This window comes from Pongo abelii, chromosome 20 (genome assembly GCF_028885655.2).
Source record: "Pongo abelii isolate AG06213 chromosome 20, NHGRI_mPonAbe1-v2.0_pri, whole genome shotgun sequence".
Lineage (NCBI taxonomy): Eukaryota > Metazoa > Chordata > Mammalia > Primates > Hominidae > Pongo > Pongo abelii.
In genome coordinates, this window is record NC_072005.2 from 3,133,390 (window position 1) to 3,156,613 (window position 23,224).

Below are 23,224 nucleotides of genomic sequence, written 5' to 3' on the forward strand. Positions count from 1 at the left end.
AGCCTCCCAACTCAGCCTCCCAAAGTGCTGGGATTACAAGCGTGAGCCACCAGATTGTGCCTGGCCGGGAGTTCCATTTAGATAGGGTGGTCAGGGAAGCCCTCTCTGAGGAGATGGCCTGGAGAGGAGGGAGCTGTGCACTCTCTGCAGGAAGGGCGCTTCTGGCAGAGAGAACGGCCAGTGCAAAGGCCCTGAGGCTGGACCATGCCCGAAGCATGTGAGGACTACTGAGGTCAGAGGAGTGAAGAAGAGTGAGTGACGGGGAGTGAAGGGGAGAGTGGGTGGAGGAGAGGGGGAAGAGGAAGCACAGATAGGACCGCCACAGTGAGCAGCTTGAATTTTATTCCAAGGGTGACTGGGACCAGGGGAGAATAGCAAGCAGAGGAACGATCTGGTTTGATTGTTTTCATTATTATTATTATTATTTATTATTATTATTATTATTATTATTTTTGAGACCGAGTTTCGCTCTTGTTGCCCAGGCTGGAGTGTAATGGTGCAGTCTCGGCTCACTGCAGCCTCCACCTCCCGGGTTCAAGCGATTCTCCTGCCTCAGCCTCCCGAGTAGCTGGGATTACAGGCGTGCGCCACCACGCCCTGCTAATTTTTGTATTTTTAGTAGAGACGGGCTTTCCCCATGTTGGTCAGGCTGGTCTCGAACTCCTGAGCTCAGATGATCCACCTGCCTCGGACTCCCAAAGTGCTGGGATTACAGGCATGAGCCACCGTGCCCAGCCTCCATTTTTATTTATTTATTTATTTATTTATTTATTTGAGACAGAATCTCACTCTGTTGCCCAGGCTGGAATGCAGTGGTGCGATCATAGCTCACCACAGCTTTGACCTTCCATCTCAGACTCCCAAGTCTAGGGCCACCGGTGCACACCACCATACCTGGCTGATTTTTTTTTTTTTTTTTTTTGAGACAGAGTTTTGCTCTTGTTTTCCAGGCTGGAGTGCAATGGCACGATCTGTGCTTACTGTGGCCTCCACCTCCCAGGTTCAAGCAATTCTCCTGCCTCGGCCTCCCAAGTAGCTGGAATTACAGGTGCCAGCCAAGAAGCCAGGATAATTTTTGTATTTTTAGTAGAGATGGTGTTTCACCATGTTGGCCAGACTGGTCTCCAACTCCTGACCTCAGGTGATCCACCCGCCTTGGCCTCCCAACGTGCTGAGATTACGACCATGAGCCACCACGCCCAGCCCTGTCATTTTTAAATTTTAAATTTTTGATTAAATTTTTTTTTTTTTTTTTTTTTGTAGAGACAGTGGTTTTCCTATGTTGCCCAGGCTGGTCTCAAACTCCTGACCTCAAGCGATCCTCCTGTCTTGGCCTCCCAAAGTGCTGGGATTACAGGCATGAGCCACTGCGCCCAGCCTGTGTCTGTGTCCCTTTGCTTTTCTCTTAGAAGGACACTTCTCGTTGGATTTAGGGCTCAGCCTACATCCAGGATAATTTTATCTCAAGATCCTTCATTTAATTACATCTGCAAAAGACCTCTTTTCTAAATAAGGGCACATCCACAGATCCCCAGGGCTAGGATTTGGGTATATATAAATTATATATATATATAAATTAATATATATATAAATTATATATATATAATTTTTTATTTTTAATATTATTTTTTAGAGAGAGTCTTGCTCTGTCGCGCAGGCTGGAGTGCAGTGTTGCAATCATAGCTTTTTACAGCCTTGACCTCCTAGGCTGAAGCGATCCTCCTGCGTCAGCCTCCTGAGTAGCTGGGACTACAGGCACATGCCACCACGCCTGGCTAGTTTTTTATTTTTTGTAGAGATGGAGTCTTGCTATGTTGCCCAGACTGGTCTTTAACTCGTGGGCTCAAGCGATCCTCCCGCCTCAGCCTCCCAAAGCACTGGGATTACAGATGTGAGCCACTGTGCTCAGCCTGGATTTATCTTTTGGGGAGCCACCATCTAACTCACTCCAGGGCTGACCACAGAACCAATGGCCAAATGTCAGGGTGACCCAGGGACAGCACCCTGAGGGAGAAGCAGGCAGCGTGCGTGGACGGTTTAGTGAAGGGCGGACAGGGCGGCTTCTTGAAGGAGGGAATGTTTGGGATGAGTCAAGAGATGGAAGGGTTTTGACAGATGGAGGTGGAGATGGGGGTGAGTGGGGACAAAACTTACCAAGATTTGGAGGCCAGAACATGCCCTGCCTGCTGTTGAGTGGCAACTCATGGGAGCCTCTGTCAGCTAACGAAGGGGGTCAGGTTAGGTAAGGAGGGGTCTCAACCGGGGTGATCCTGCCCCCGCCCCAAGACCTTGGCTGCTGTCTGTGGACATTTGTGGTTGTTACGACTTGGGGAGGAGATGCACCTGGCATGGAGTAGGGGAGGCCAGGGACGCTACTCACCACCCTGTAGTGCCCAGGACGGCCCCACCCCAGAGAGCAATTCAACCCCAATGTCCACAATGCCCAGGGGGAGAGATCCTGTGTTCATTACTTTGAGGAAAAAGTTGAATCCTCTCCCTGCTCACATCAGACACCAGAATAAGCTCCCAATGGGGTAGACGGTAGAAACCAGGGGGACCCCAGCTCCTGGGACTCACCTCCTCTCTCCCTCCCCACTCAGGGTGCGGATTTTAATGTGTGCAGCCTCCTGGGACCTCAGCAGGGTAGACGGTCATGGGACGTAGAGTCTCTTGGGGGTCTGTGGAATCCCCTAACCTGGGGAGGGGGTCTCAATCAGGGGTGATCCAGCCCCAAGGGGACACTGAGCAATGTCTGGGGACATTTGTGGTTGTCACGACTTGGGGGTGCTCCTGGCATGGAGTGGGTGGAGGCCAGGGACGCTGCTCAGCACCCTGCAGGGCCCAGGATGGCCCCACTCCAGAGAATGATCTGGCCCCAATGTCCACAGTGCCTGGGTGGGAGAGACCTTGCCTAGGAAGATAAGGATCAGGTGATGTTCTGGAACAGTGTTATCTAATAGAAACAGAATGTGAGCCACATATATAATTTAACATGTTCCAGAAGCAATATTTAAAAAGTAAAAAAGAAACAGGTGACATTAATTTTGATAATGTATTTCATTTGAACCCAATATATCCCAATTCTTATCATTTTAACATGCAGTCTATACATTTCTATTTATTTATTTATTTATTGAGACAGAGTCTCTCTCCATCACCCAGGCTGGAGTGCAGGGGCGTGATCTTGGCTCACTGCAACCTCCACGTCCCAGGTTCAAGCAATTCTCTTGCCTCAGCCTCCCAAGTAGCTGGGATCACGGGCACCCACCACCATGCTTGGCTAATTTTTGTGTTTTTAGTAGAGATGGGGTTTCGCCATGTTGGCCAGGCTGGTCTCGAATTCCTGACCTCAAGTGATCCTCCCTACCTCAAATGATCCTCCTGCCTCAGCCTCCCAAAGTGCTGGGATTACAGGCTTAAGCCACCGAAGACTGGCTAAATATATATGTATTTTATTTTATTTTATTTTTAGACATAGGGTCTTGCTCTGTTGCCCAGGCTGTAGTGCAGTGGCAAGATCATGGCTCACTGCAGCCTCAAACTCCTGGGCTCAAGCAATTCTCCTGCCTCAGCTTCCGAAGTAGCTAGGATGACAGGTGTGTGCCACCACACCTGGCTAATTTTTTTGTTTTTTTTTTTTTTTGAGACGGAGTCTTGCTCTGTCGCCCAGGCTGGAGTGTAGTGGCGCGATCTTGGCTCACTGCAAGCTCCACCTCCCGGGTTCACGCCATTCTCCTGCCTCAGCCTCCCGAGTAGCTGGTACTGCAGGTGCCTGCCACCATGCCTGGCTAATTTTTTGTATTTTTAGTAGAGACGGGGTTTCACCATGTTAGTCAGGATGGTCTCGATCTCCTGACCTCGTGATCCGCCCGCCTTGGCCTCCCAAAGTGCTGGGATTACAGGCGTGAGCCACTGCACCCGGCCACCTGGCTAATTTTTAATTTTTTTTGTAGAGATAAGGTCTTGCTACGTTGCCCAGGCTGGTCTCAAATTCTGGGGCTCAAGCAATCCTCCTGCCTCAGCCTGCCAAGTGTTGGGACTACAGGTGTGAGTCACTGTGCCTGGCCGTGACTCTATTTTTTCATCAGTTTTACAAAATGCACCTACAGATCAAGGGTTGCTGATAGAAATTAAATGTCCGGGTCGGGTGCAGTGGCTCATGCCTGTTATCCTAGCACTTTAGAAGGCCGAGGCAGGCAGATCACGAGGTCAGGAGTTCAAGACCAGTCTGGCCAACATGATGAAACCCCTTGTCTACTTAAAAATACGAAAATTAGTCGGGCATGGTGGTGCACGCCTGTAATCCCAGCTATTCAGGAGGCTGAGGCAGGAGAATTGCTTGAACCTGGGAGATGAAGGTTGCAGTGAGCGAGATCACGCCACTGCACTCCATCCTGGGCGACAGAGCAAGACTCCATCTCGGAAAAAAAAAAAAAGAAATTAAATTTCCAAATCTGTGAGAGAACAATATACACCAGATTTTGAACATTTAGTATGAAAAAATTGGACTGGGTGTGAAATAGCTCATTAATAATTTTCAAGACCAGGCCTGGTGGTTCTCACACCTGTAATCCCAGTGTTTTGGGAGGCTGAGGCAGGAGGATTGCTTGAGCCCAGGAGTTTGAGACCCACTTGGGCAACATAGAGAGACCCCCATCTCTACAAAAAATTTTAAAAACTACCTGGGCATGGTGGCGTGTGCCTATAATCCCAACTACTTGGGAGGCTGAGAGAGGAGGATCACTTGAGCCCAGGAGGTTGAGGCTGTAGTGAGCTAGGATTGCACCACTGTACTCCAGCCTGGGCAATGGAGTGAGACCCTGTTTCAGACAAAAATAAAAACAAAAACAGGAGGGGCCCAGAATGGACTGAAGTTTTCTGAAGCCTGTTCTAGGCCAGCGCTATCCATGGAACATTTGCAATGGTGGATACGTTCTCTGCCTGTGCTGTGCAGTGTGCTCATCACTAGCTCCGTGTGGCTGTTGAGCCTTTGAATTGGGACAAGTGTACTCAGAAACTGATTTTTTAAATTCATTTATTTTATTCATTTTATTGTTTTGAGACGGAGACTTGCTCTGTACCCCAGGCTGGAGTGCAGTGGCGTGATCTCGGCTTACTGCAACCTCTGCCTCCTTGGTTCAAGCCATTTTCCTTCTTCAGTCTCCCGAGTAGCTGGGATTACAGGCACTCATGCCCGGCTAATTTTTGTATTTTTAATAGAGATGGCGTTTCTCCATGTTGGCCAGGCTGGTCTCAAACTCCCGACCTCAGGTGATCTGCCCATCTTGGCCTTCCAGGGTGCTGGGATTACAGGCATGAGCCACCGCGCCCGGCCAAGAAACTGATTTTTAATGTTACTTAGTTTTAGTAATTTCAAATTTAAACTTAAACCACCACATGTGGCTAATGGCTACAGTACTGGACAGTGCAATCCAGCATGTTCTAGACCGGGCGCAGCTGCTGGGTTACAGAGCACAGATCCAGAGTGTTCTAGACTGGTGCCCAGCTACCATATGGGATGTAGACTGTTCTAGACCAGAGAGGTCAACTACTGTATCATGGACAGCATAGGTCTAGAATATTCTAGACCCAGGATCTGGATCATATCGGACAGCACAGATCTAGAGTCTAGAATCTAAAGCAAGAGAAAGGCAAGATTTAAATTTACACTTAAGGGCCAGTGTAAAGATTTAAATTTACACTTAAGGGCAGTGGCTCACACCTGTAATCCCAGCATGAGACTACTGAGGGGGGTGGATCACCTGAGGTCAGGAGCCTGGCCAGCATGATGAAACTCTAAAATACAAAAATTACAAAAATTAGCCAGGCGTGGTGGCACATGCCTGTAATCCCAGCTACTTGGGAGGCTGAGACAGGAGAATCACTTGAACCCAGGAGGTAGAGGTTGCAGTGAGCCGAGATCACACCATTGCACTCCAGACTGGGCGACAGAGCGAGACTGTCTCAAAAAATTTTTAAAAATTAAAAAAAATAGATAAATTTGTGGCTCACGCCTGTGATCCCAGCGCTTTGGGAGGCCGAGGTGGGCAGATCACTTGAGGTCAGGAGTTCAAGACCAGTCTGGCCAACATGGTGAAACTCCATCTCTACTAAACATGGAAAAAATTAGCTGGGCATGTTGGCAGGCGCCTATAATCCTAGCTATTTGGGAGGCTGAGGCACGAGATTGGCTTGGATCTGGGAGGCGGAGGTTGCGGTCAGCCGAGATCGCGCCATTGCACTCCAGACTGGGCGACAGAGCGAGACTCCGTCTCAAAAAAAAAAAAAAAAAAAAGGGAGGGGAGACCAGGCTGGGCGCAGTGGCTCATGCCTGTAATCCCAGCACTTTGGGAGGCAGAGGCGGGATTACCTAAGGTCAGGAGATCGAGACCAGGCTGACCAACATGGTGAAACCCTGTCTCTACTCAAAATACAAAAAATTAGCCAGGCGTGGTGTCGCGTACCTGTAATCACAGCTACTCGGGAGGCTGAGGCACAATAATCGCTTGAACCCAGGAGACAGAGGTTGCAGTGAGCCGAGATTGTGCCACTGCACTCCAGCCTGGGCAACAGAACAAGACACTGTTTCTAAAAACAAACAAACAAACAAATAAACAAATATTTCTTAAACTATTTAAAAGTACTACACATGGCCGGGCACGGTGGCTCACGCCTGTAATCCCTGCACTTTGGGAGGCTGAGGCGGGCGGATCACCTGAGGTCAGGAGTTCAAGACCAGCCTGGCCAACACAGTGAAACCCTGTCTCTACTAAAAATACAAAAATGAGCCGGGCGTGGTGGTGGGTGCCTGTGATTCCAGCTACTCGGGAGGCTGAAGAAGCAGAATCGCTTGAACCTGGGAGGTGGAGGTTGCAGTGAGCTGAGATTGTGCCACTGCACTCCAAGCTGGGCGATACAGTGAGACTCAGTCTCGAAAATAAATTAATTAATAAATAAAAGTAGTACACACACTTACAGAAAAGTGCATGAAACATAAATACTTACAAAACAAACACCCTGATTACCACTACCCAGACGGTCCTCTAGAATCCACCCCATGCCGTATTACTAAGCCCAACCCTTTTCTTTCTGCTGAAGGAGCCACTATCTGGTTGTTGGTAACACGCCTTTGCTTTTCTTCATGGTTTTACTGGGCACAGTGGTGTGCCCTTGGAATTCCAGCTACTCAGCAGGCTGAGGCAGGAGGATCGCTTGAGCCCAGGAGCTTGCGACCAGCCTGGGCGACATAGTGACACCCCATCTGAAAAAAAAACAAAATTCTCCATGGTTTTGCCATTTATAAATATGTCCCTAAAGCACTAGGTGTTTTTTTTTTTTTTTTTTTTTTGCCTGTTTTCCTTTTAACCTAACATAAGTGGGATAATAGTCTGTCATCTTTTATGTGTGCTTTCTTGTTTCATTTTTTTTCTTTTTCTTTTTTTTTTTTTTTTTAAGAGACAGAGTCTTGCTGTGTCACCCAGGCTGGAGTGCAGTGGTGCGATCTCAGCTCACTGCAAGCTTAGCCTCCCGGGTTCACGCTGTTCTCCTGCCTCAGCCTCCCAAGTAGCTGGGACTACAGGCACCTGCCACCATGCCCGGCTAATTTTTTTGTATTTTTAGTAGAGATGGGGTTTCACCATGTTAGCCAGGATGGTCTCGAGCTCCTGACCTCGTAATCCACCCGTCTTGTCCTCCCAAAGTGCTGGGATTACAGACGTGAGCCACTGCACCCCAACTTTTTTTTTTTCTTTTTTGAGACAGACTCTCACTCTGTCACCCAGGCTGGAGTGCAGTAGCGTGATCTTGGCTCACTGAAACCTCTGCCTCCCTGATTCAAAATCTCTTGCCTCAGCCTCCCAAGCAGCTGGGATTATAGGCATCTGCCACCACACCCAGCTAATTTTTTGTATTTTTAATAGAGATAGGGTTTCACCATGTTAGCCAGGTGGGTCTCGAACTCCTGACCTCAAGTGATCTGCCTGCCTCGGCCTCCCAAAGTGCCGGGATTACAGGCACGAGCCACTGGGCCTGGCCTGTTTTACTTAATTTAATGATGATGAGATTTATCTATGGAAGGCCGGGTGCAGTGGCTCACACCTGTAATCCCGGCATTTTGGGGAGGCCAAGACCAGAGGATTGCTTGAGCCCAGGAGTTCCAGACCAACCTGGGCAACATAGCAAGACCCCATCTCTACAAAAAAATAAGAAAACTAGCCAGGTGTGGTGGCTTGTGCCTGGAGTCCTAGCTACTGAGGAGGCTGAGGTGGGAGGAGCATTTGAGCCCAGGAGGTTGAGGCTGCAGTGAGCTATTGATGCAGAGCAGACAAGGGCTTAGCCTGGGAGGGTTCTTGGCTTCACCCAGGAAAGAATTCAAGGGCGAGCTGGTGATGTTAGCAGCTTTTATTGCAGCGGCAGCGTAAACGACAGTGGAGGTCCTGCTCTCTGCAGAGCAGGGCCACCCCGTGGGCAGTGAGCCCCGAGCAGCAGTTCAGAGGCAGTTCTGCAGGTATATTTGTACCCACTTGGTTTTGTTTTTTGTTTATTTTTTGAGACAGAGTCTCGCTGTTTTTTGAGACAGTATCTTGAGACACTCCCACCCACGCCATGACAGTTTACAAACGCCATGGCAATGTCAGGAAATTATCCTAAAAGTGGAGGACCCTTCAGCTCCAGGAACTGCCCACCCCTTTCCCGGAAAGCTCATGAATCATCCATCCCTTGTTTAGCATATGATCAAGGAGTAACCATAAAAATAGCCGACAAGCAGCCCAGGCGGCTGCTCTATGCAGCAGCCATTCTTGATTACTTTCTTTTCTTTTCTTTTTCATTTTTCTTTCTTTTTTTTGAGATGGAGTCTCACTCTGTCATCCAGGCTGGAATGTGATGGCGTGATCTCAGCTCACTGCAACCTCTGTCTCCTGGGTTCAAGTGAGTCTCCTGCCTCAGCCTCCCGAGTAGCTGGGATTACAGGTGCCCACCACCACACTCAGCTAATTTTTGTATTTTTAGTAGAGACCAGGTTTCACTATGTTGGTAAGGCTGGCCTCGAACTCCTGACCTCAGGTGATCTGCCTATCTTGGCCTCTGAAAGTGCTGGAATTATAGGCGTGAGCGCACCATGCCCGGCCCCCACTTCTAATTACATTTAAATTAAGGGACAGATTATGCAGAAATTTCTAAGAAAAGAGTGGGAAGTTTCGGGTCATTGGGTCATTGCCATGGAAAGGACGGTAACGTCTAGGTGTTGCCGTGGCAACAGTAAATGGACATGGCACCCTGGTGGGCATGTCTCAGGGAGAGCTGCTTCGACTCCATCCCTGTTTTAGCTAGTCTTCAATTTGGTCCCGTATCTCAGCCCCGCCTCCTGAGTCGAGTCTCACCTCCTACCTCACTATGATTGCACCACTGCACTGCAGCCTGGGTGACAGAGCGAGACCCAGTACAAAAAAAAAAAAAGAAGAAGAAGAAGAAAGAAAGAATCACGTGTGTTGCTGTGTGTATCAGCGCCTTGGGCTTTTTCATTGCTGTCTAGTATTCCAGAATGCAAACATGTCATTTACTCATCCGTCATCCGTTCCCCTGTTGGGGGACACTTGGGTTGTTTCCAGTGTCTGCTGAGACAAATAGAGATCCTCAAGGTTGTTTTTTGGTGGACACACATCACACTTCTCTCAAGTGTGTCCCCAGGATCATCAGCCTCTGTGGCTAACACCCATCTGCTTAGCAAAGCCGAGATCTGTGGGGTGTGCCACCTTTTCCCGGGAATGCCTGCAGAAATGGAGCCAGCCTTTTGGAGTGAGAATGGGAGGCTGGTGAGGGGCAGATGGGGGCTGCTGGGGAGGAAGACCCCCCTGGCCTGCCAGCCACGTCTGAGCATGCTCGCTCATCTGAGCTCTTGCTGATGGCTCCTCCGCAGGGAGCTGAAGCACGAGGTTCGCCCTGTGCTGGAAAAGCCCACCCAGGCGGCTCACGTGCCTGCACACGCCCGCACGAGCACAGCCTGGGAGTCAGGGAGGAACTGGGTCACGTGAGACACCAAGACAGCCACCATCTCTCCTGTGCCCTGCTTCCCCCACACAAGAAAACACCTCTGTGTGTGCGTGTGCATGCGTGTGTGTGTGTGTGTGCGCGTGTGTGTGTGTGTTGGGGGACAGTACGAGTGGACCCTTCTGTCTCTTTATAAGCCAGGAGGGGAGTGATCCAGGTCATTTGCTTGACTTTCCACCTTCTACCCCCTCCTCCTGGCACAGGGGAGCCCCCCCACCAACCGCCTGGCCCGATACTGCTGCTTTCTGAAGCGAGGGCGACCCCCCGCTTTCCGGTTCCCGCACGAGTGTGACAGCAGTGTCCATGGGGGACGTAGTTTAATCAACTCTCAGCATTCTGGAATAGGATCCGAAATTGAATAACAGAATCCCAGAATAGATCCTGGAATGGACCGTGGGACCCTGGAATCGAGGCTCAGATTCCAGGGGAAGCTGCTGGCTGGGCCATCACAGCCCCGGATGCCACTTCCCATCCCCAAAGCCAGAGCCTGGGGTTCCTGGAGACAGAGAGCCCCCCAACACTGGGACAGTGCGGGGAGGGGCAGAGGGTCCAGCTTCTGTCCCTTGGCCAGTGAAGGAGGGGCCAGGACCTTTGGGACTTTGCTGTCTCTTTCTTTACAAAAGTCTTGGGGACTGAGGGACATCCCAGCACCCTCGGCCACCCTGCTGCTCATCTGATTGCCCTGGAAAAAGATGAATTTGTCCGTCTGCGTGTCCTTCACTGCTCAGATGTGGTAGCTGCCTTGAGTAATGTTGCCCTCCTGAAACCCCTCTCTGTGCACACAGGGGTCACGGAGGTGGTCCCCTGGCAGGACCCCTACCTCCCCTGCTTACCTCCATGCTGCAGGACTTGGCCCAGAGTCAAACCAAACCTGAGAATGGGCCAGGGGCCTTAAGATGCCCAGTGTGACAGTTTCACCTCCCCGGACCTCAGTTTCGTCATCTATAAAATGGGGCCCTAGAAGCAGATTTTTGTTTTGTTTTGTTCTGTTTTTTTGAGATGGAGTCTTGCTCTGTCGGCCAGGCTGGAGTGCAGTGGTTTGATCTCGGCTCACTGCAACCTCCGCCTCCTGGATTCAAGCGATTCTTCTGCCTCAGCCTCCCGAGTAGCTGGGATTACAGGCGCCCGCCACCATGCCCAGCTACTTTTTGTATTTTTGGTAGAGATGGGGTTTTACTGTGTTGGCCAGGCTGGTCTCGAACTCCTGACCTCAGGTGATCCACCCGCCTCAGCCTCCCAAAGTGCTAAAGTGCTGGGGTTACAGGTGTGAGTCACCACACCTGGCCCCTAGAAGTGTTTGGAGGACTCTGTAAGGTGAGGCCTGTCAGGTGCTGAACGCAGAATCCGAGCTCAGCACACAGGCACAGAATAAATGAATGAATAATGAATAAATGAATGAACGATCCTGGGCACGTCAAGCTGCGAGACTCGGGGCGTCGTGTCATCTTTCTGGGCCTGTGCAGACACCAAATTGTAAGACACTGCCTGGCACCCGCTCTTGGGTGACTTCCCGTGCCAGGCACTGTGCCCGGCATACTCTTGGCTGATGGGGATGGAGCCTGGGTTTTGCTTTCCGAGGAGTCTACAAACCCGTGTATCATTTCCGCTGTCATTTGTGGACCCTGGGCTAAGGGTCTTGGCGGGAAAAGGAGGGTTACACAGCCCAGTGCACTTCTGTCCCTGCCTCCCACCGGAGCTCCCCCGAGTGAGGGGCAGTGTGTGTGTTTAGTGGGGAGGGGTCGTAATTGAGGTAACGCCTGGGCAAGGCAATGGAAGCAGATGGAGAGAGAGCATGGAAGACTTCAGGGAGGAGGTGGCATTTGAGGGGTAAGGATGGGGTGCAGCGGGGGTGCATTCTGTCACCAGCCATTTTCAGGGGGCCATGGCAGGAGGAGTGGGGAGGAATGACTGGGGCTGAGCAGCAAAGGGCCCTCAAATGCCAGGATCAAGGGCTGAGCCTCTACCCAGAGGGCAATAGGGAGCCACAGCAGCGTTTAGAGCAGGGGAGGGGCTTGGCCTGGGTGTTTCAGAGAGGCTGGACTGGGGCCTAGGTGGGAGGGGAGAAAGGTCAATGGGTGTCTGGGGCAGCCCAGATTAGGGCTCCACCTTCCTTCCTTCTCTCCACACCACTTGGAAATAACCCATCTGGGGCTTCCACTGAATGTCTTTTTTGAGATGGAGTTTCACTCTTGTTGCCCAGGCTGGAGTGCAATAGCACAATCTTGGCTCACTGCACCCTCTGCCTCCCGGGTTCAAGTGATTCTCCTGTCTCAGCCTCCCGAGTAGCTGGGATTACAGGCGTGCACTACCGCACCCAGCTAATTTTTAAATATTTTTAGTAGAGCCAGGATTTCACCATGTTGGCCAGGGTGATCTCAAACTCCTGACCTCAGGTGATCCACCTGCCTCGACCTCTCAAACTGCTGGGATTACAGGCGTGAGCCACCACGCCCGGCCCCTCCTCTGAACCTCTACTCTTCTAAAGGCACAACTTTGCAGATCCCGGAGACTCCTTGGCTGCCCCAGCCTCACTGCAAGACACTCCTCCTGCAGTCATTCCCATTCCCCACCCCCCAAGGGGCCTCAGTTTCCCCATCTCTAGCATACACAGGTCAGACAGAAAGGACTCTCGGCCACCCAGTGCAAGCCCACCCATACCCACAGTGCCAAAACGCTCCCCAGCCCATAGGACTCCTTGGTTGGAGGGATGTCTGGGTCCTTAGGGCACCTCTCCGTTCCCCCTCTCCCTTTTTTAGAGATGGGGTCTGGCTCTGTCGTCCACGCCGGAGTGCAATGGAAGCGATCATAGCTCACTGTGGCCTCAAACTCCATGGGTTCAAAGGATCCTCCCTCCTTGGCCTCCCGACCTCTCCCTTCTTTCTGGTCTTGGTTTGCCCATCTGTAAAATGGAAATGCATGTTTTCATCTCATTAAGTTGTCTTAAGACTAAATGGGTCAGCAGATGTGGGTATTGCTCCAACATGAAAAATTGTTTCCAACCGCTCCAGACTCCGACTCCTACTCCAAAATTCACAGTGAATTTTCCATCTTCAGCGCAGACCCAGGACAGCCTTTGGCTCTTCACTCTCCTCTACCCTCAGCCCTCCCAGCTCCAACCTTGACCCCGTGGGAGAGTTTGTGTCTGGCTCTGTCTCCCCCTCCGCCAGGCTGGTGAAGGGTCCTTCCTGGAGTTCCAAAATTGGACTCAGCCTTGGGGGCCCCAGAACCAGAGAGGCATGGGGCACAGCAGGAATGTTGCTGAAGAAACGGAGAGGAAGGGAAGGGTCAGGGAAGGGACGCGGTCATGGGGAGCCAGAAAAGGTGGAGGAGGGAGGGAGTGCACTCGGCAGAGACCTCGGTGGGACAGATGGAGAGAGGGAGCCGGGAGGAGGTGGGCAGAGCCAGATGGACGGGCAGGGGCGACAGGAGGGGTGGGGTGTGGGGAGACCCAGATCCCCGCCTGGCACGCCTCCTCCCGGCTCGGGCGGGCAGCGCGGGCAGGGCCCGCCTGGGCGTCGGGCGCAGGGCGCGCGGCGCGGAGCCCGAGCGTGCAGTGCGGCGGGTGCGCGCCTGTGCGCCCGGGGCGGCCGGGCGGGCGGGCGGCGGCACGTGGATGCCAGCCTGGCGCGCGTCTCCAGGCCGGTGGGTAAGGCGGGCGCCGGGCCGCGGGGTGGGGACGGCCGGGCCGCGGAGCTCGGCTTTAGAGTGGAGGCCTGGAGAGGAGGGGGCTACTCAACTGGCTTCTCTGGACCAGACCAGAACCCCCTCTCCCTGGCCGACCCTCTCCCCGAGCTGACCCAGCGGTGGGGGGAAGGGACCTCCCAGTAGGAGGCGGAAGGTCCCAGGCTCTGTGGCGGGTGGGGGAGATGGGGAGCAGGTACACCAGCCCCCCAACCCCAGAAAAAGGTGGGGGTGGAGGGTTCGGTGATGGGGGCAGCTTCTCTCCCCGCGGCCGCCCCTCCCTCCCTCCCTCCCTCGTCCATCTCCAGAAGATTATATTTAAATATCTCTTTTGTGCAAGGCAGGAGCTGGGCTCGCCCCTAAGAGGCGGTTTCCATGGCAACAACAATTGCCAGCTTCCGTGTGGTGAATCAGCGTTGCCATGGCAACCCCATCCTCATCTGCCCAAGGTGCTGGGAGGGGGGAGGAGGTGAGGGCCAACGGAGGTGGGGTGGGAGGGGTGGGGGGAGCAGGAGTCTGGAGCTCCTGCAGGTGCCCCCCATCTCTCCCCACCTCCCCTGGCACCCCCCCCTTCCAGCCCAGAAGCTGGTCCCATCTGGTTGAAACCATCTCCCCTCCTGCCTCCAGCCTAGCAGGGTGTGGTACCCAGGTGGAAAGGGCCCCGGTGTGTATGCATGGGTGATGTGGGGTGGGAAAGGGGTCCAGCTGGCTGGGTGGGGGAAGAGCATGGAGGTTTTCCTCTCCTAGGTGGTCAGGGTCCCTCTGAGGGTGCGGCTGGGCGGCAGGAAGGTTGGGCTGGGAGGATTGGGGGCACAGGATCAGGGAGACAGGGGCCTCTTGGTTTCTGGGGCCCTAAAGACTGAGTTCAAATTGAGGAAAGCATATGTGCCCGGGACATACACTCAGGAAGGAGTGTGTCAGAATGGGAGAGGGTCTTAGAGAGGGGAGGGGACCCAGAGATGAGGAAGGGCCTCTGAAGCAGGAGAGGCTCAGTGAGAAGAGGGAAGCTGAGGGGGTGGGAGGTGGAAATCCAGAGGGGTCTCTGAGGAAGGGAGTGCAAAATGAGGGGTTGCTCAGGGTGGAAGAGTGGGCATGGAGCGGGAATGGGTCTTAGAGAAGGGGTCAGATCACGAGGGACAGAGCTCAGTGGGGAGACTTTGGGGGTCCAAAAATGGGGAGGAGGCCTTATTTATGGGAGTGGGTGGACAGATCACTGAATCTGGAGTCCAGAAACTCTTCACTCACCATGACCTTACACAAATAACTTCTCTCTTAGACAAATAACAGAAATCTCAATGTTGACATCTGTAGAATGGGGTGAAAATTGCACCTCTCTCTGAAGCTTCTTGGGCAGCTATGCTGTGATTAGAAAACCTGGCATTTGGTCGGGTGCAGTGGCTCATGCCTGTAATCCCAGCAATTTGGGAGGCCGAGGCGGGCAGATCACGAACTCAGCAGATCAAGACCATCCTGGCCAACATGGTGAAACCCCGTCTCTACTAAAAATACAAAAAAATTAGCTGGATGTATTGGCGCATGCCTGTAGTCCCAGCTGCTCGGGAGGCTGAGGCTGGAGAATTGCTTGAACCCAGGAGGTGGAGGCTGCAGTGAGCTGAAATCACATCACTGCATTCCAGCCTGGCAACAGAGTGAGACTCCGTCCCAAAAAAAAAAAAAAAAAAGAAAAGAAAAGAAAAAAAGAAAACCTGGCACTTTTTTAAGTGTATTCTCTGCTGAAACTCACAAGTCAGAAGATCAGAAAGAGCACTTTGGAACCCATAGGGCTCAGGGGATGTGGGGATCTATTTCAAGTTTGTCTGACTTGGAAAAAGGTCTGAGAGTAGCACTCATTCCCATTCCAGACGCCTTTCTGTGTTGGTGGAAGTTGGCCACTTCCTTCTGGCCTGTTCTGTTCAGCAGGTTTCTCCAATTCCTCCATGTGTCCTTCCCCATGTGGGGAGATGATGTGGTTCCCTGTCTGGAGAGAGACAGGGCAAGACATAGACACTTCCAACCTGAGGGAGAGGGAGGAAGGAGCCCAGAAGAGTGGGAAGAGTCCCTGCATGGGGGCTTTTAAGTTGGGTTTTGAAGGTTGAGTAGGAGTTTGCCACAGACATCAGGTTGGGAGAAGGATTGTGTCCCAGGACCAGTGGAGATGCAAATGCCTCCCCAACTCTCACATCCCTGGAGCCTGTTCTCAAATATCCAAAATAGCTCATACCTAGGACTTGGTATGTTGTGAGAGTTGGTGCAAGGGAGAATTTTTTTTTCATTAAATATCATTTTCAATGCCTGGGGTGGGGGACAAAAGTGTCTAGAACAATGAATCCAGATGGCAGGCTGGTCCACTCAGGTATGTCCCCACCCAAAGCTCCTGGCATGACCCCACCCAAAGCTCCTGGGAGATGTGGCTAAATGTAGCTACTTTGGTGTATCAGTCAGCACTGCTGAGTAACAAACTACTCCAGTCATTATATTTGTTCTCGATTCTGCAAAGCTTGGTCTGGGCTCAGCTGGATGGTTCTTCTGTTGGGCTCTCCTGGGGTCACTCAAGCTGCTGCAGTCAGCTGAGACTTGACTGGGCTTAGCTGGGTCAGGATGGCCTCACTCCCCTGAGGTGACTGTCAGAGAGGCCTCTGTCTCCATGAGGCCCCTCCTCTTCCCCTACTGAGGAGGAGGGGCCTCCTCCTGGGCTTATCCACCTGGCAGTCTCAGGGTTCCAAGAGTGGAAGCTACAAGGTCTCTTGAGGCCTAGGCTCAGAACTCCCACAACTTAACTTCCACCACATTCTATGGGTCACAGCAGGTCACTTGGCCAAGTTCAGGTGCCAGGAGTGGGAAAATAGACTCTAGTTCTTGACGGTAGGAACTGCAAAGTCACATCGTATAAAGGGACTGGAGGAATTGGGCCTATCACATTTGGGGAAGCAAGGAGGCTTCCTGGAGGAAGGGATATTGTTGTTGGGTTTTGAGGGCTAAGAGTTTGCCACACAGTTTCCGCTGTAGGTGGGACCGTGTGTAATTTCTTTGACTGGGGTGTTAGTGGGGTGGTGGGGTGCCGAGGGCTGGTGGTGGGAGGTGGGCAGGGCTGCCCCGCAGAGCTCAGGCAAAACCCCCTGCCCACCACACCCCCACTGCTGAGCTTGACTTTTCCCTTCCCCCTCTCTCTGCAGATGGCGCGGCCAATCCAGGTGAAGCCTGCGGACAGCGAAAGCCGCGGAGGTAGTTGTCATCTCTCCGTGGCTGCCAGGCTGGGGGTTGGTGGAGAAATGGGAGAAGAAGGAAAATCTCTTCCTTCCTCTATCCTGCAAAAGGGGCAGTGGCCGAGGCCTGTGGATCTGGAACTGGCCTCCCTGCCCCAAAGCATGCAGCAGTCGCATGCCTGCTCACATACCTCTTGGTGGGGGGAGAGGCAGGTTCCAGAGAGCAAAAGGGGCTATGTCCATAGGCCCCAAGGGAGGATGGGGGGTCGAGCCAGGTCCAGCTGCCTTCCCCTGAGTTTGAAATACTCCACTCCCTTCAGGGTGCAATAACTGGGGGGCTTCAGACACAGACAATGGGGACCTGAAGGGCTGTGGATTGCTCTCTGGGGTCTCCATGTGATAATGTGTGTGTTCATGTGTGCATGCTTAAATGTGTGTGTATATGAGTGTGCACACCTGGCATGCCTGTGTGCAGATGTGTGTGAGTACGTGCACACATGCATTTGTGTTTCTGCAGCTGGTGCACATAAGCACACATGTGTGGTATGCGGTGGGGATGCCTTCCTGCCTGTGTGCATGTGCATGTGCCCAGCCTGCGCATGGGTGTGTGTGTTTGCACATGTGTGCCTGACTGTTGGAGGCTGGGCATGTGGGCAGACATGCAGGCTGGGGCCAGTGGTGTCTGTGTGGGGCTGGACCTTGGTGTCAGGGTGTGCCCATGGCGGGGGCATACTCAGCTGTTCCCATGGGACCCAAATCTAGTCATTCTTGGAAATTTGTATATTTCCTCTCCATCTCAAGTGGAGACTGAAGGAGGGCAGCCAGATTTGGTTGAGTGGAGGCGTGGGGCAGGAGTGTTAGGATACCTAGGTATATGTAGGAGTCCGGTAAAGGCCTTCTGGGATGGGAGCCCCTTTCACACTCTCCACCCTGGCTGCCAGTGTGGGACAGGGAGTAGCGAGGTGGGGTCTGTATGTCTCCATCTTTGTCTCTATTTCTCTGTCCCTCTCTCCATCTCCCTCTGTATCTCCTTCTCCTTTTTCTCTTCTCTGTCTCTTCATCCCTCTTATTCTCTCTCTGTCTCTCACAGTCTCTTTCGCGCGTGCTCTCTCTGATTTGTCTCTCTCTCTCTCCCTGATTCTCAATCTCTCTGCTGGTTTCTCTCTCTCCCTCCCACCCCCATGAGTGACAGCTGCCGAGAGCGGTTTCCATAGTAACCCAGCTCACCGTCCCTAGGAGATGAAGCCACCACGTTCCCCATTACCAGGGAGCACGCAGTTACCCAAGGGGGCAAAGCTCACACAGGAGAGGCTGGCCCAGCTCCGGCCTCAGACCAGGTTCCAGCCCAGCCCCACCCAGCAGGGGGTCCAGCCTGCCAAGGACCCTGGTCCCCTGAGCACGTGAACCCTCACTCCATTCCACAGATGGTGACTGCCTGGCCCCTCTTGATCCCGACAAAGTTGGGCAGGGGCCTCTGCTGGGCACCATGAAAGTGCGGGGACCATCAGTGCCCACCTCCGCCTGGCAGGTCCGGGGAGCAGACAGAAAGACAGACAGACAGACAGGGACCCAGGCCCGGCGAGACAGCTCTCTGAGTGCACCAGAGGGAAAGGTCGTCTCCGCCTGGAGGGGGAGCAGTGGAGCAGAGACCCCAAAAGACTGCAGGGAGGGCATTCCAGGCGGGGGCGCCACCTGGGCAAAGGCCGGGAGATGGGAGCGTGCAGGGCCCGTGGGAGGGTGGAGAGATCCGGGGCAGGGAAAGGGCGCGGCTGGGTCCTCCCTCGCACGCGCAGAACCAGAGCCGGCAGGGCCCGGGCGCCGCGTCTTCCTGCCCTGCCGCCTCCACTCTGCTGGAGGGAGGGAGGAATCCCGGAGGCCCTCCCGGAAGCCGGGGACTCGGCTGAGGTGGGTGTCGCCGCCCACAGGGGACCGGAAGCTGTTCGTGGGGATGCTGAACAAGCAGCAGTCGGAGGAGGACGTGCTGCGGCTGTTCCAGCCCTTCGGGGTCATTGACGAGTGCACAGTGCTCCGGGGGCCTGACGGCAGCAGCAAAGGTGACGGACGGGGGCCGGGGCGGGACTGCGAGCGGGGCGGGGCTAGCTCTGGGGGCGGGGCCTGTGGGGAGGGTGGGGCCTGCAGCATGGGGAGGAGCTGGCTCTGCGGTGGGACCCTGGGGAGGGGCGGGGCTTCTCCAGGGGTGGAATCGTTGGGGAGGCTGCAGGAGCGGGGCCTTGGAGAGGGGCGGAATTGCAGGGGCAGGGCCTGGGGAGGGGGTGGGGCTGCAGGGTGGGGAGGAGTTGGCTCTGAGGATGTAGCCCTGGAGAGGCCGGAGGCTTCTCCGGAGATGAAGTCTGTGGGTGAGGCTGCAAGGGTGGGGTCTTGGGTAGGGGACGGGCTGCAGGGAGGGGTGAAATACGTAGGGTTAGGAGGGACTGGCTCCAGGGGGAGGGGCCCTGGGAAGGGTCGGGGCTGAGCATATAGGGGGTGGGGCTGGCCAGGTGGGGCGGGGCCAGGCCCATAGGAGGCTGGGGCTGGCTGGAAGAGGCTGGTTCACAGGGGTTGGGTGGAGCAGAGACTGGTCCCGCTTGATCCTACCTGCATGCTCTCTCTGCATGCTGGCTGTGGGGACGGGCCCTGAAGAGGGGCGGGGCTGCGGTGGGGTGGGCGGAGATACAGAGGCGTGGCCTTGGGATGGGGCGGGGTCTTGGCGAAGGGCAAGGCTTCTCCAGGGGCTGCTTGTGGATGGGGATGCAGGGGCGGGGCCTTGGGATGAGGCGGTGTCTGGGGGAGGGGGTGGGGCTTCTCCACGTGCTGCCTGTGAGTAGGGATGCAGGGGCGTGGCCTTGTGATGGGGCGGGGTCTGGGGAGGGGCGGGGCTTCTCCAGGGACAGAGTTACCTGTGCCCTGTGGTCTCAGATTCCTCCACCTGACTTCGTAGAACTGTTTCCTCCTGGTTCTATGTGATTTGTCCATATGACTGACTGGTGGTCTCTGGTTGTGTCTGACTGTCTGGCTATCTTCCTGCCTGAGAGTCCAAATGACGGTGTCTGGCGGTCTCTGTCCACAGAGCTCATCATCTGGGACCGACTCCATTCTGGTCTTTCTTACCTTACTAGAACTGAATGTTTCCGATGGTTTCAGACCATTGCCTGGTTCTTCCTTTTTAAAATTGAGGGCTGGGCGCGGTGGCTCATGCCTGTAATCTCAGCACTTTGGGAGGCTGAGGCGGGTGGATCACGAGATCAGGAGTTCAAGACCAGCCTGGCCAAGATGGTGAAACCCGTCTCTACAAAAAATACAAAAATTAGCTGGGCGTGGTGGCAGGAGCCTGTAATCCCAGCTACTCGGGAGGCTGAGGCAGAGAATTGCTTGAACCCGGGAGGCAGAGGTTGCAGTGAGCCGACCTCACGCCACTGCACTCTAGCCTGGGCGACGGAGCAAGACTCCGACTCAAAAAAAAAAAAAATTGAGATGTCTTCCACATTCCACCAAATTCACCCTTTTAAAATGTACAATGAAGTGCTTTTTTTTTTCTATTCATAAAACCGTGCAACCATCACCACTATGTAATTCCAGAACATTCCACCCCCTCCCCCCACAATATGGCTGGCCCTTCCATAGTACTCTACCAGTCTGGAGCCAGGTCCAGTGGCCTGTGTCTGTTCTCTGGACTTTGTCCATGGGACTGTGTTTGCATTCACCTGTGTCTGGTGGTCTCTGTGTGTGTGGCTGTCCGTCTGCATTAGCCTGTGTCTGGTGGTCTCTGGTGGTCTGTCTGCTTGTGTGGCTCTGTCTGGGTTTGCTCAGGTCTGGAGATTGATAATTTCCATCTGTCTGGCTCTGGTCGGAAGGGTCTGTCTGTCTGGACCTGCGCGTGTCCCTGATGACTCTGCCCATAGGACTGTGTGTCCGGCGGTCTGTCACTTTAACTCTGCATATCTGATCATAACTTTCTGGACCTTGGTCCCTGTCATTTGTTCTGATGGACGGGACCTCCTCCCTGACGGTTCCCAGCCTTGCACCGTCCATCTGGTTGTGTGCTTCACAAACTCTGTGACTGACCATCTAACCAGCTATCCGGATGGCTGACTGACCTTCTGCTGGACTGAATGAAGAAATGGCCGGCTGGCTGGCTGTGTGGGTGACCGGCTGTTTGTCTAACTCTGTGGCTGTCTGTCTGTGCGATTCTCCTCCATTCTGAACCTTGATCTGGCTGATTGTCCAGCTGTCCGTCTGAGCAAACGGCTGGCTGTCTTTCTGTTATCAGTTCTCACTGGCTGCATGTGTCTGACACTGGCCATGTAGGTCTCTGTGTCCCCTCTCCTGTGGCCCCCGCTCAGCCAGTCCTGTGACCCCATCACCCTCTACATCTTCTTCTCTTGGAGCAGGCTGTGCTTTCGTGAAGTTCTCCTCCCACACGGAGGCACAGGCGGCCATCCACGCCTTGCATGGGAGCCAGACCATGCCGGTGAGTTGGAGCTACCCTTGGCTGTGGGGGTGGGAGTGGGAAAGGGGTGAGGGGGACAGGGATGAAACAGGCCATATTCCTACCGTCGCTGTCATCCAATAGCCCCTGGCTGTCCTTCAGAGGGGGCACAGGTGGAGAAACAGGCGCAGTCCCTGGCTGTGGTCCCTGGAGTGGGTATATATGCGTGAGTGTGTGTAGATGAGATGTGGAGGTGAGTATGCAAGCGAAGTGTATGTGTGTGCATGGATGTATTACAAGTGTGTACATGTGGGTGAGTGTGCATGTTTGGGTGTGAGTGTGCCTGAGACTGCATGCATGTGTGTGTGTGAGTGCGTGTTTGAGTGTGTCATTACTAGTAGGCGAGTGTTATGTGAGTGCTATGTGCATGAGGGGTGTGCGTAAATATGTATGGATAAGTGTGCCATTGTGTGCTAGTGTAGAGATACTAGTGCATGTGCGTGTATGTGAGTGTACATGTGTGTTTCTACGTGTGTGAGCGTGTGTGTATGCCTGGGCCATGGCATACTCACTGCAGCGCATGTGTGTGCATCTGCAGGTGCGTTTGCTGGCAGGTTTGTGTGTGTGTTTGCGTGTGCGCATGACTGTGAGTGTGTCAGTATTGTTGGTGATTGTATATACATTTGTGAGCATATGCAGGTCTGTGTGAGTATAGGTTGTGAGTGTGTGAGTGTGTATGTGTGTACATGTAAGGGTGTCCTGGAGGGGATGACACCTGGGTTGGATTTGCTGAGGCCAGGAGAGGCCCTGACAAGAAGAAAGGCTGGGAGGTGGCAACAGATAGCCCGGAGGAGCCGTAGAAGATGGGGCCGCAATGCGAGGCTGAGAAGCCTGGACTTTCTCCTGGGGCAGTGGGGAGCCATAGACGGTTTAGAGCGAGGGAGGAGACAGGCCAGGTCGGTTGCAAATATCCCTTTGGGGCTAATGTAGAGGATGGGCTGGGCGCAAGACTGGAGGCTGGGAGGCCAAAGAGGAGGCTAGGCCAAGGTCCAGCTGAGGGAGGAGGAGGCCTGAGCTGGGACCAGGTGGACAGGGAGGAGGGCTGATCAGAAAACAGACATTAGGGTGAGAATGGATGAGGGGCCTGTTGACTCACCGGTTGAGGGAGGGGTGGGGATTGGGGACAGGTCCCAGGGTCTGCAGCAGTGAGAGGCTGGGTAGGACCAAGGAGGCACTGGGGACGGCCCTTCCCCTGAGGAAGGAGTCCCCAGGAGCCATCGTTCCTGCACACACATCTCCAAATCTGCTACAAGGAAGATGGGACCTGAGAGGAACAAGCCACCTCTCTCAGCTCTTAAAACCCAGGGGAGGGGCTTAGTTCAGCACAAGGGCAAGTGTTCCCAAGCTCAGAGATGTCCCAGGACAGGGCTGGTAGGTGTCTGGAGGAGTGAGTTCTCTATTGGAGGGGGCAGGTCAGCGAAGACAGGGAGGCTACAGGGTGCATCCTATGGGAGCCAGCCCACCAGGGAGGAGCTGGTCGAAGGGGAAGATATTTTCCTTCTTGAGCCCCAGAGTCGGGGTGTGGGCTGGTTTGTGAGGGGTGGGAATGGCCTCCTGGGCCCCTGGGCCCAGGCCTCTCTCTTTTTTTTTTTTTTTTTGAGATGGAGTCTCGCTCTATCACCCAGGTTGGAGGGCAATGGGGCAATCTCAGCTCACTGCAATCTCCGCCTCCCGAGTTCAAGCGATTCTTCTGCCTCAGCCTCCCAAGTAGCTGGGATTACAGGCACGCGCCACCACACCCGGCTAAATTTTGTATTTGTAGTAGAGACGGGGTTTCACCACGTTGGTCAGGCTGGTCTCGAACTCC

The 23,224-nt window shown here is 53.8% G+C and overlaps 1 protein-coding gene across 25 annotated transcripts in view; it reads left to right on the forward strand.

The window, feature by feature from the left end:
• Positions 1–23,224, forward strand: part of CELF5 (CUGBP Elav-like family member 5) — a 74,472-nt gene that overhangs the window by 33,803 nt on the left and 17,445 nt on the right. For 12 of the 25 annotated variants that reach the window (XR_008516337.2, XR_008516330.2, XR_008516331.2 and 9 more), the window contains exons 3-5: positions 16,902–16,953; positions 18,857–18,985; positions 21,320–21,399. Coding sequence is in view for 18 of the 25 variants with exons in the window: in XM_054539333.2 (XP_054395308.1) it covers positions 16,902–16,953; positions 18,857–18,985; positions 21,320–21,399 (261 nt within the window). In the remaining 7 variants the exon portion in view is untranslated. Of the gene's footprint in view, positions 1–13,605; positions 13,694–14,196; positions 14,393–16,901; positions 16,954–18,856; positions 18,986–21,319; positions 21,400–23,224 lie in introns of those variants that run through there. The other 13 variants (XR_008516333.2, XM_054539323.2, XM_054539325.2 and 10 more) reach the window with 10 other exon arrangements.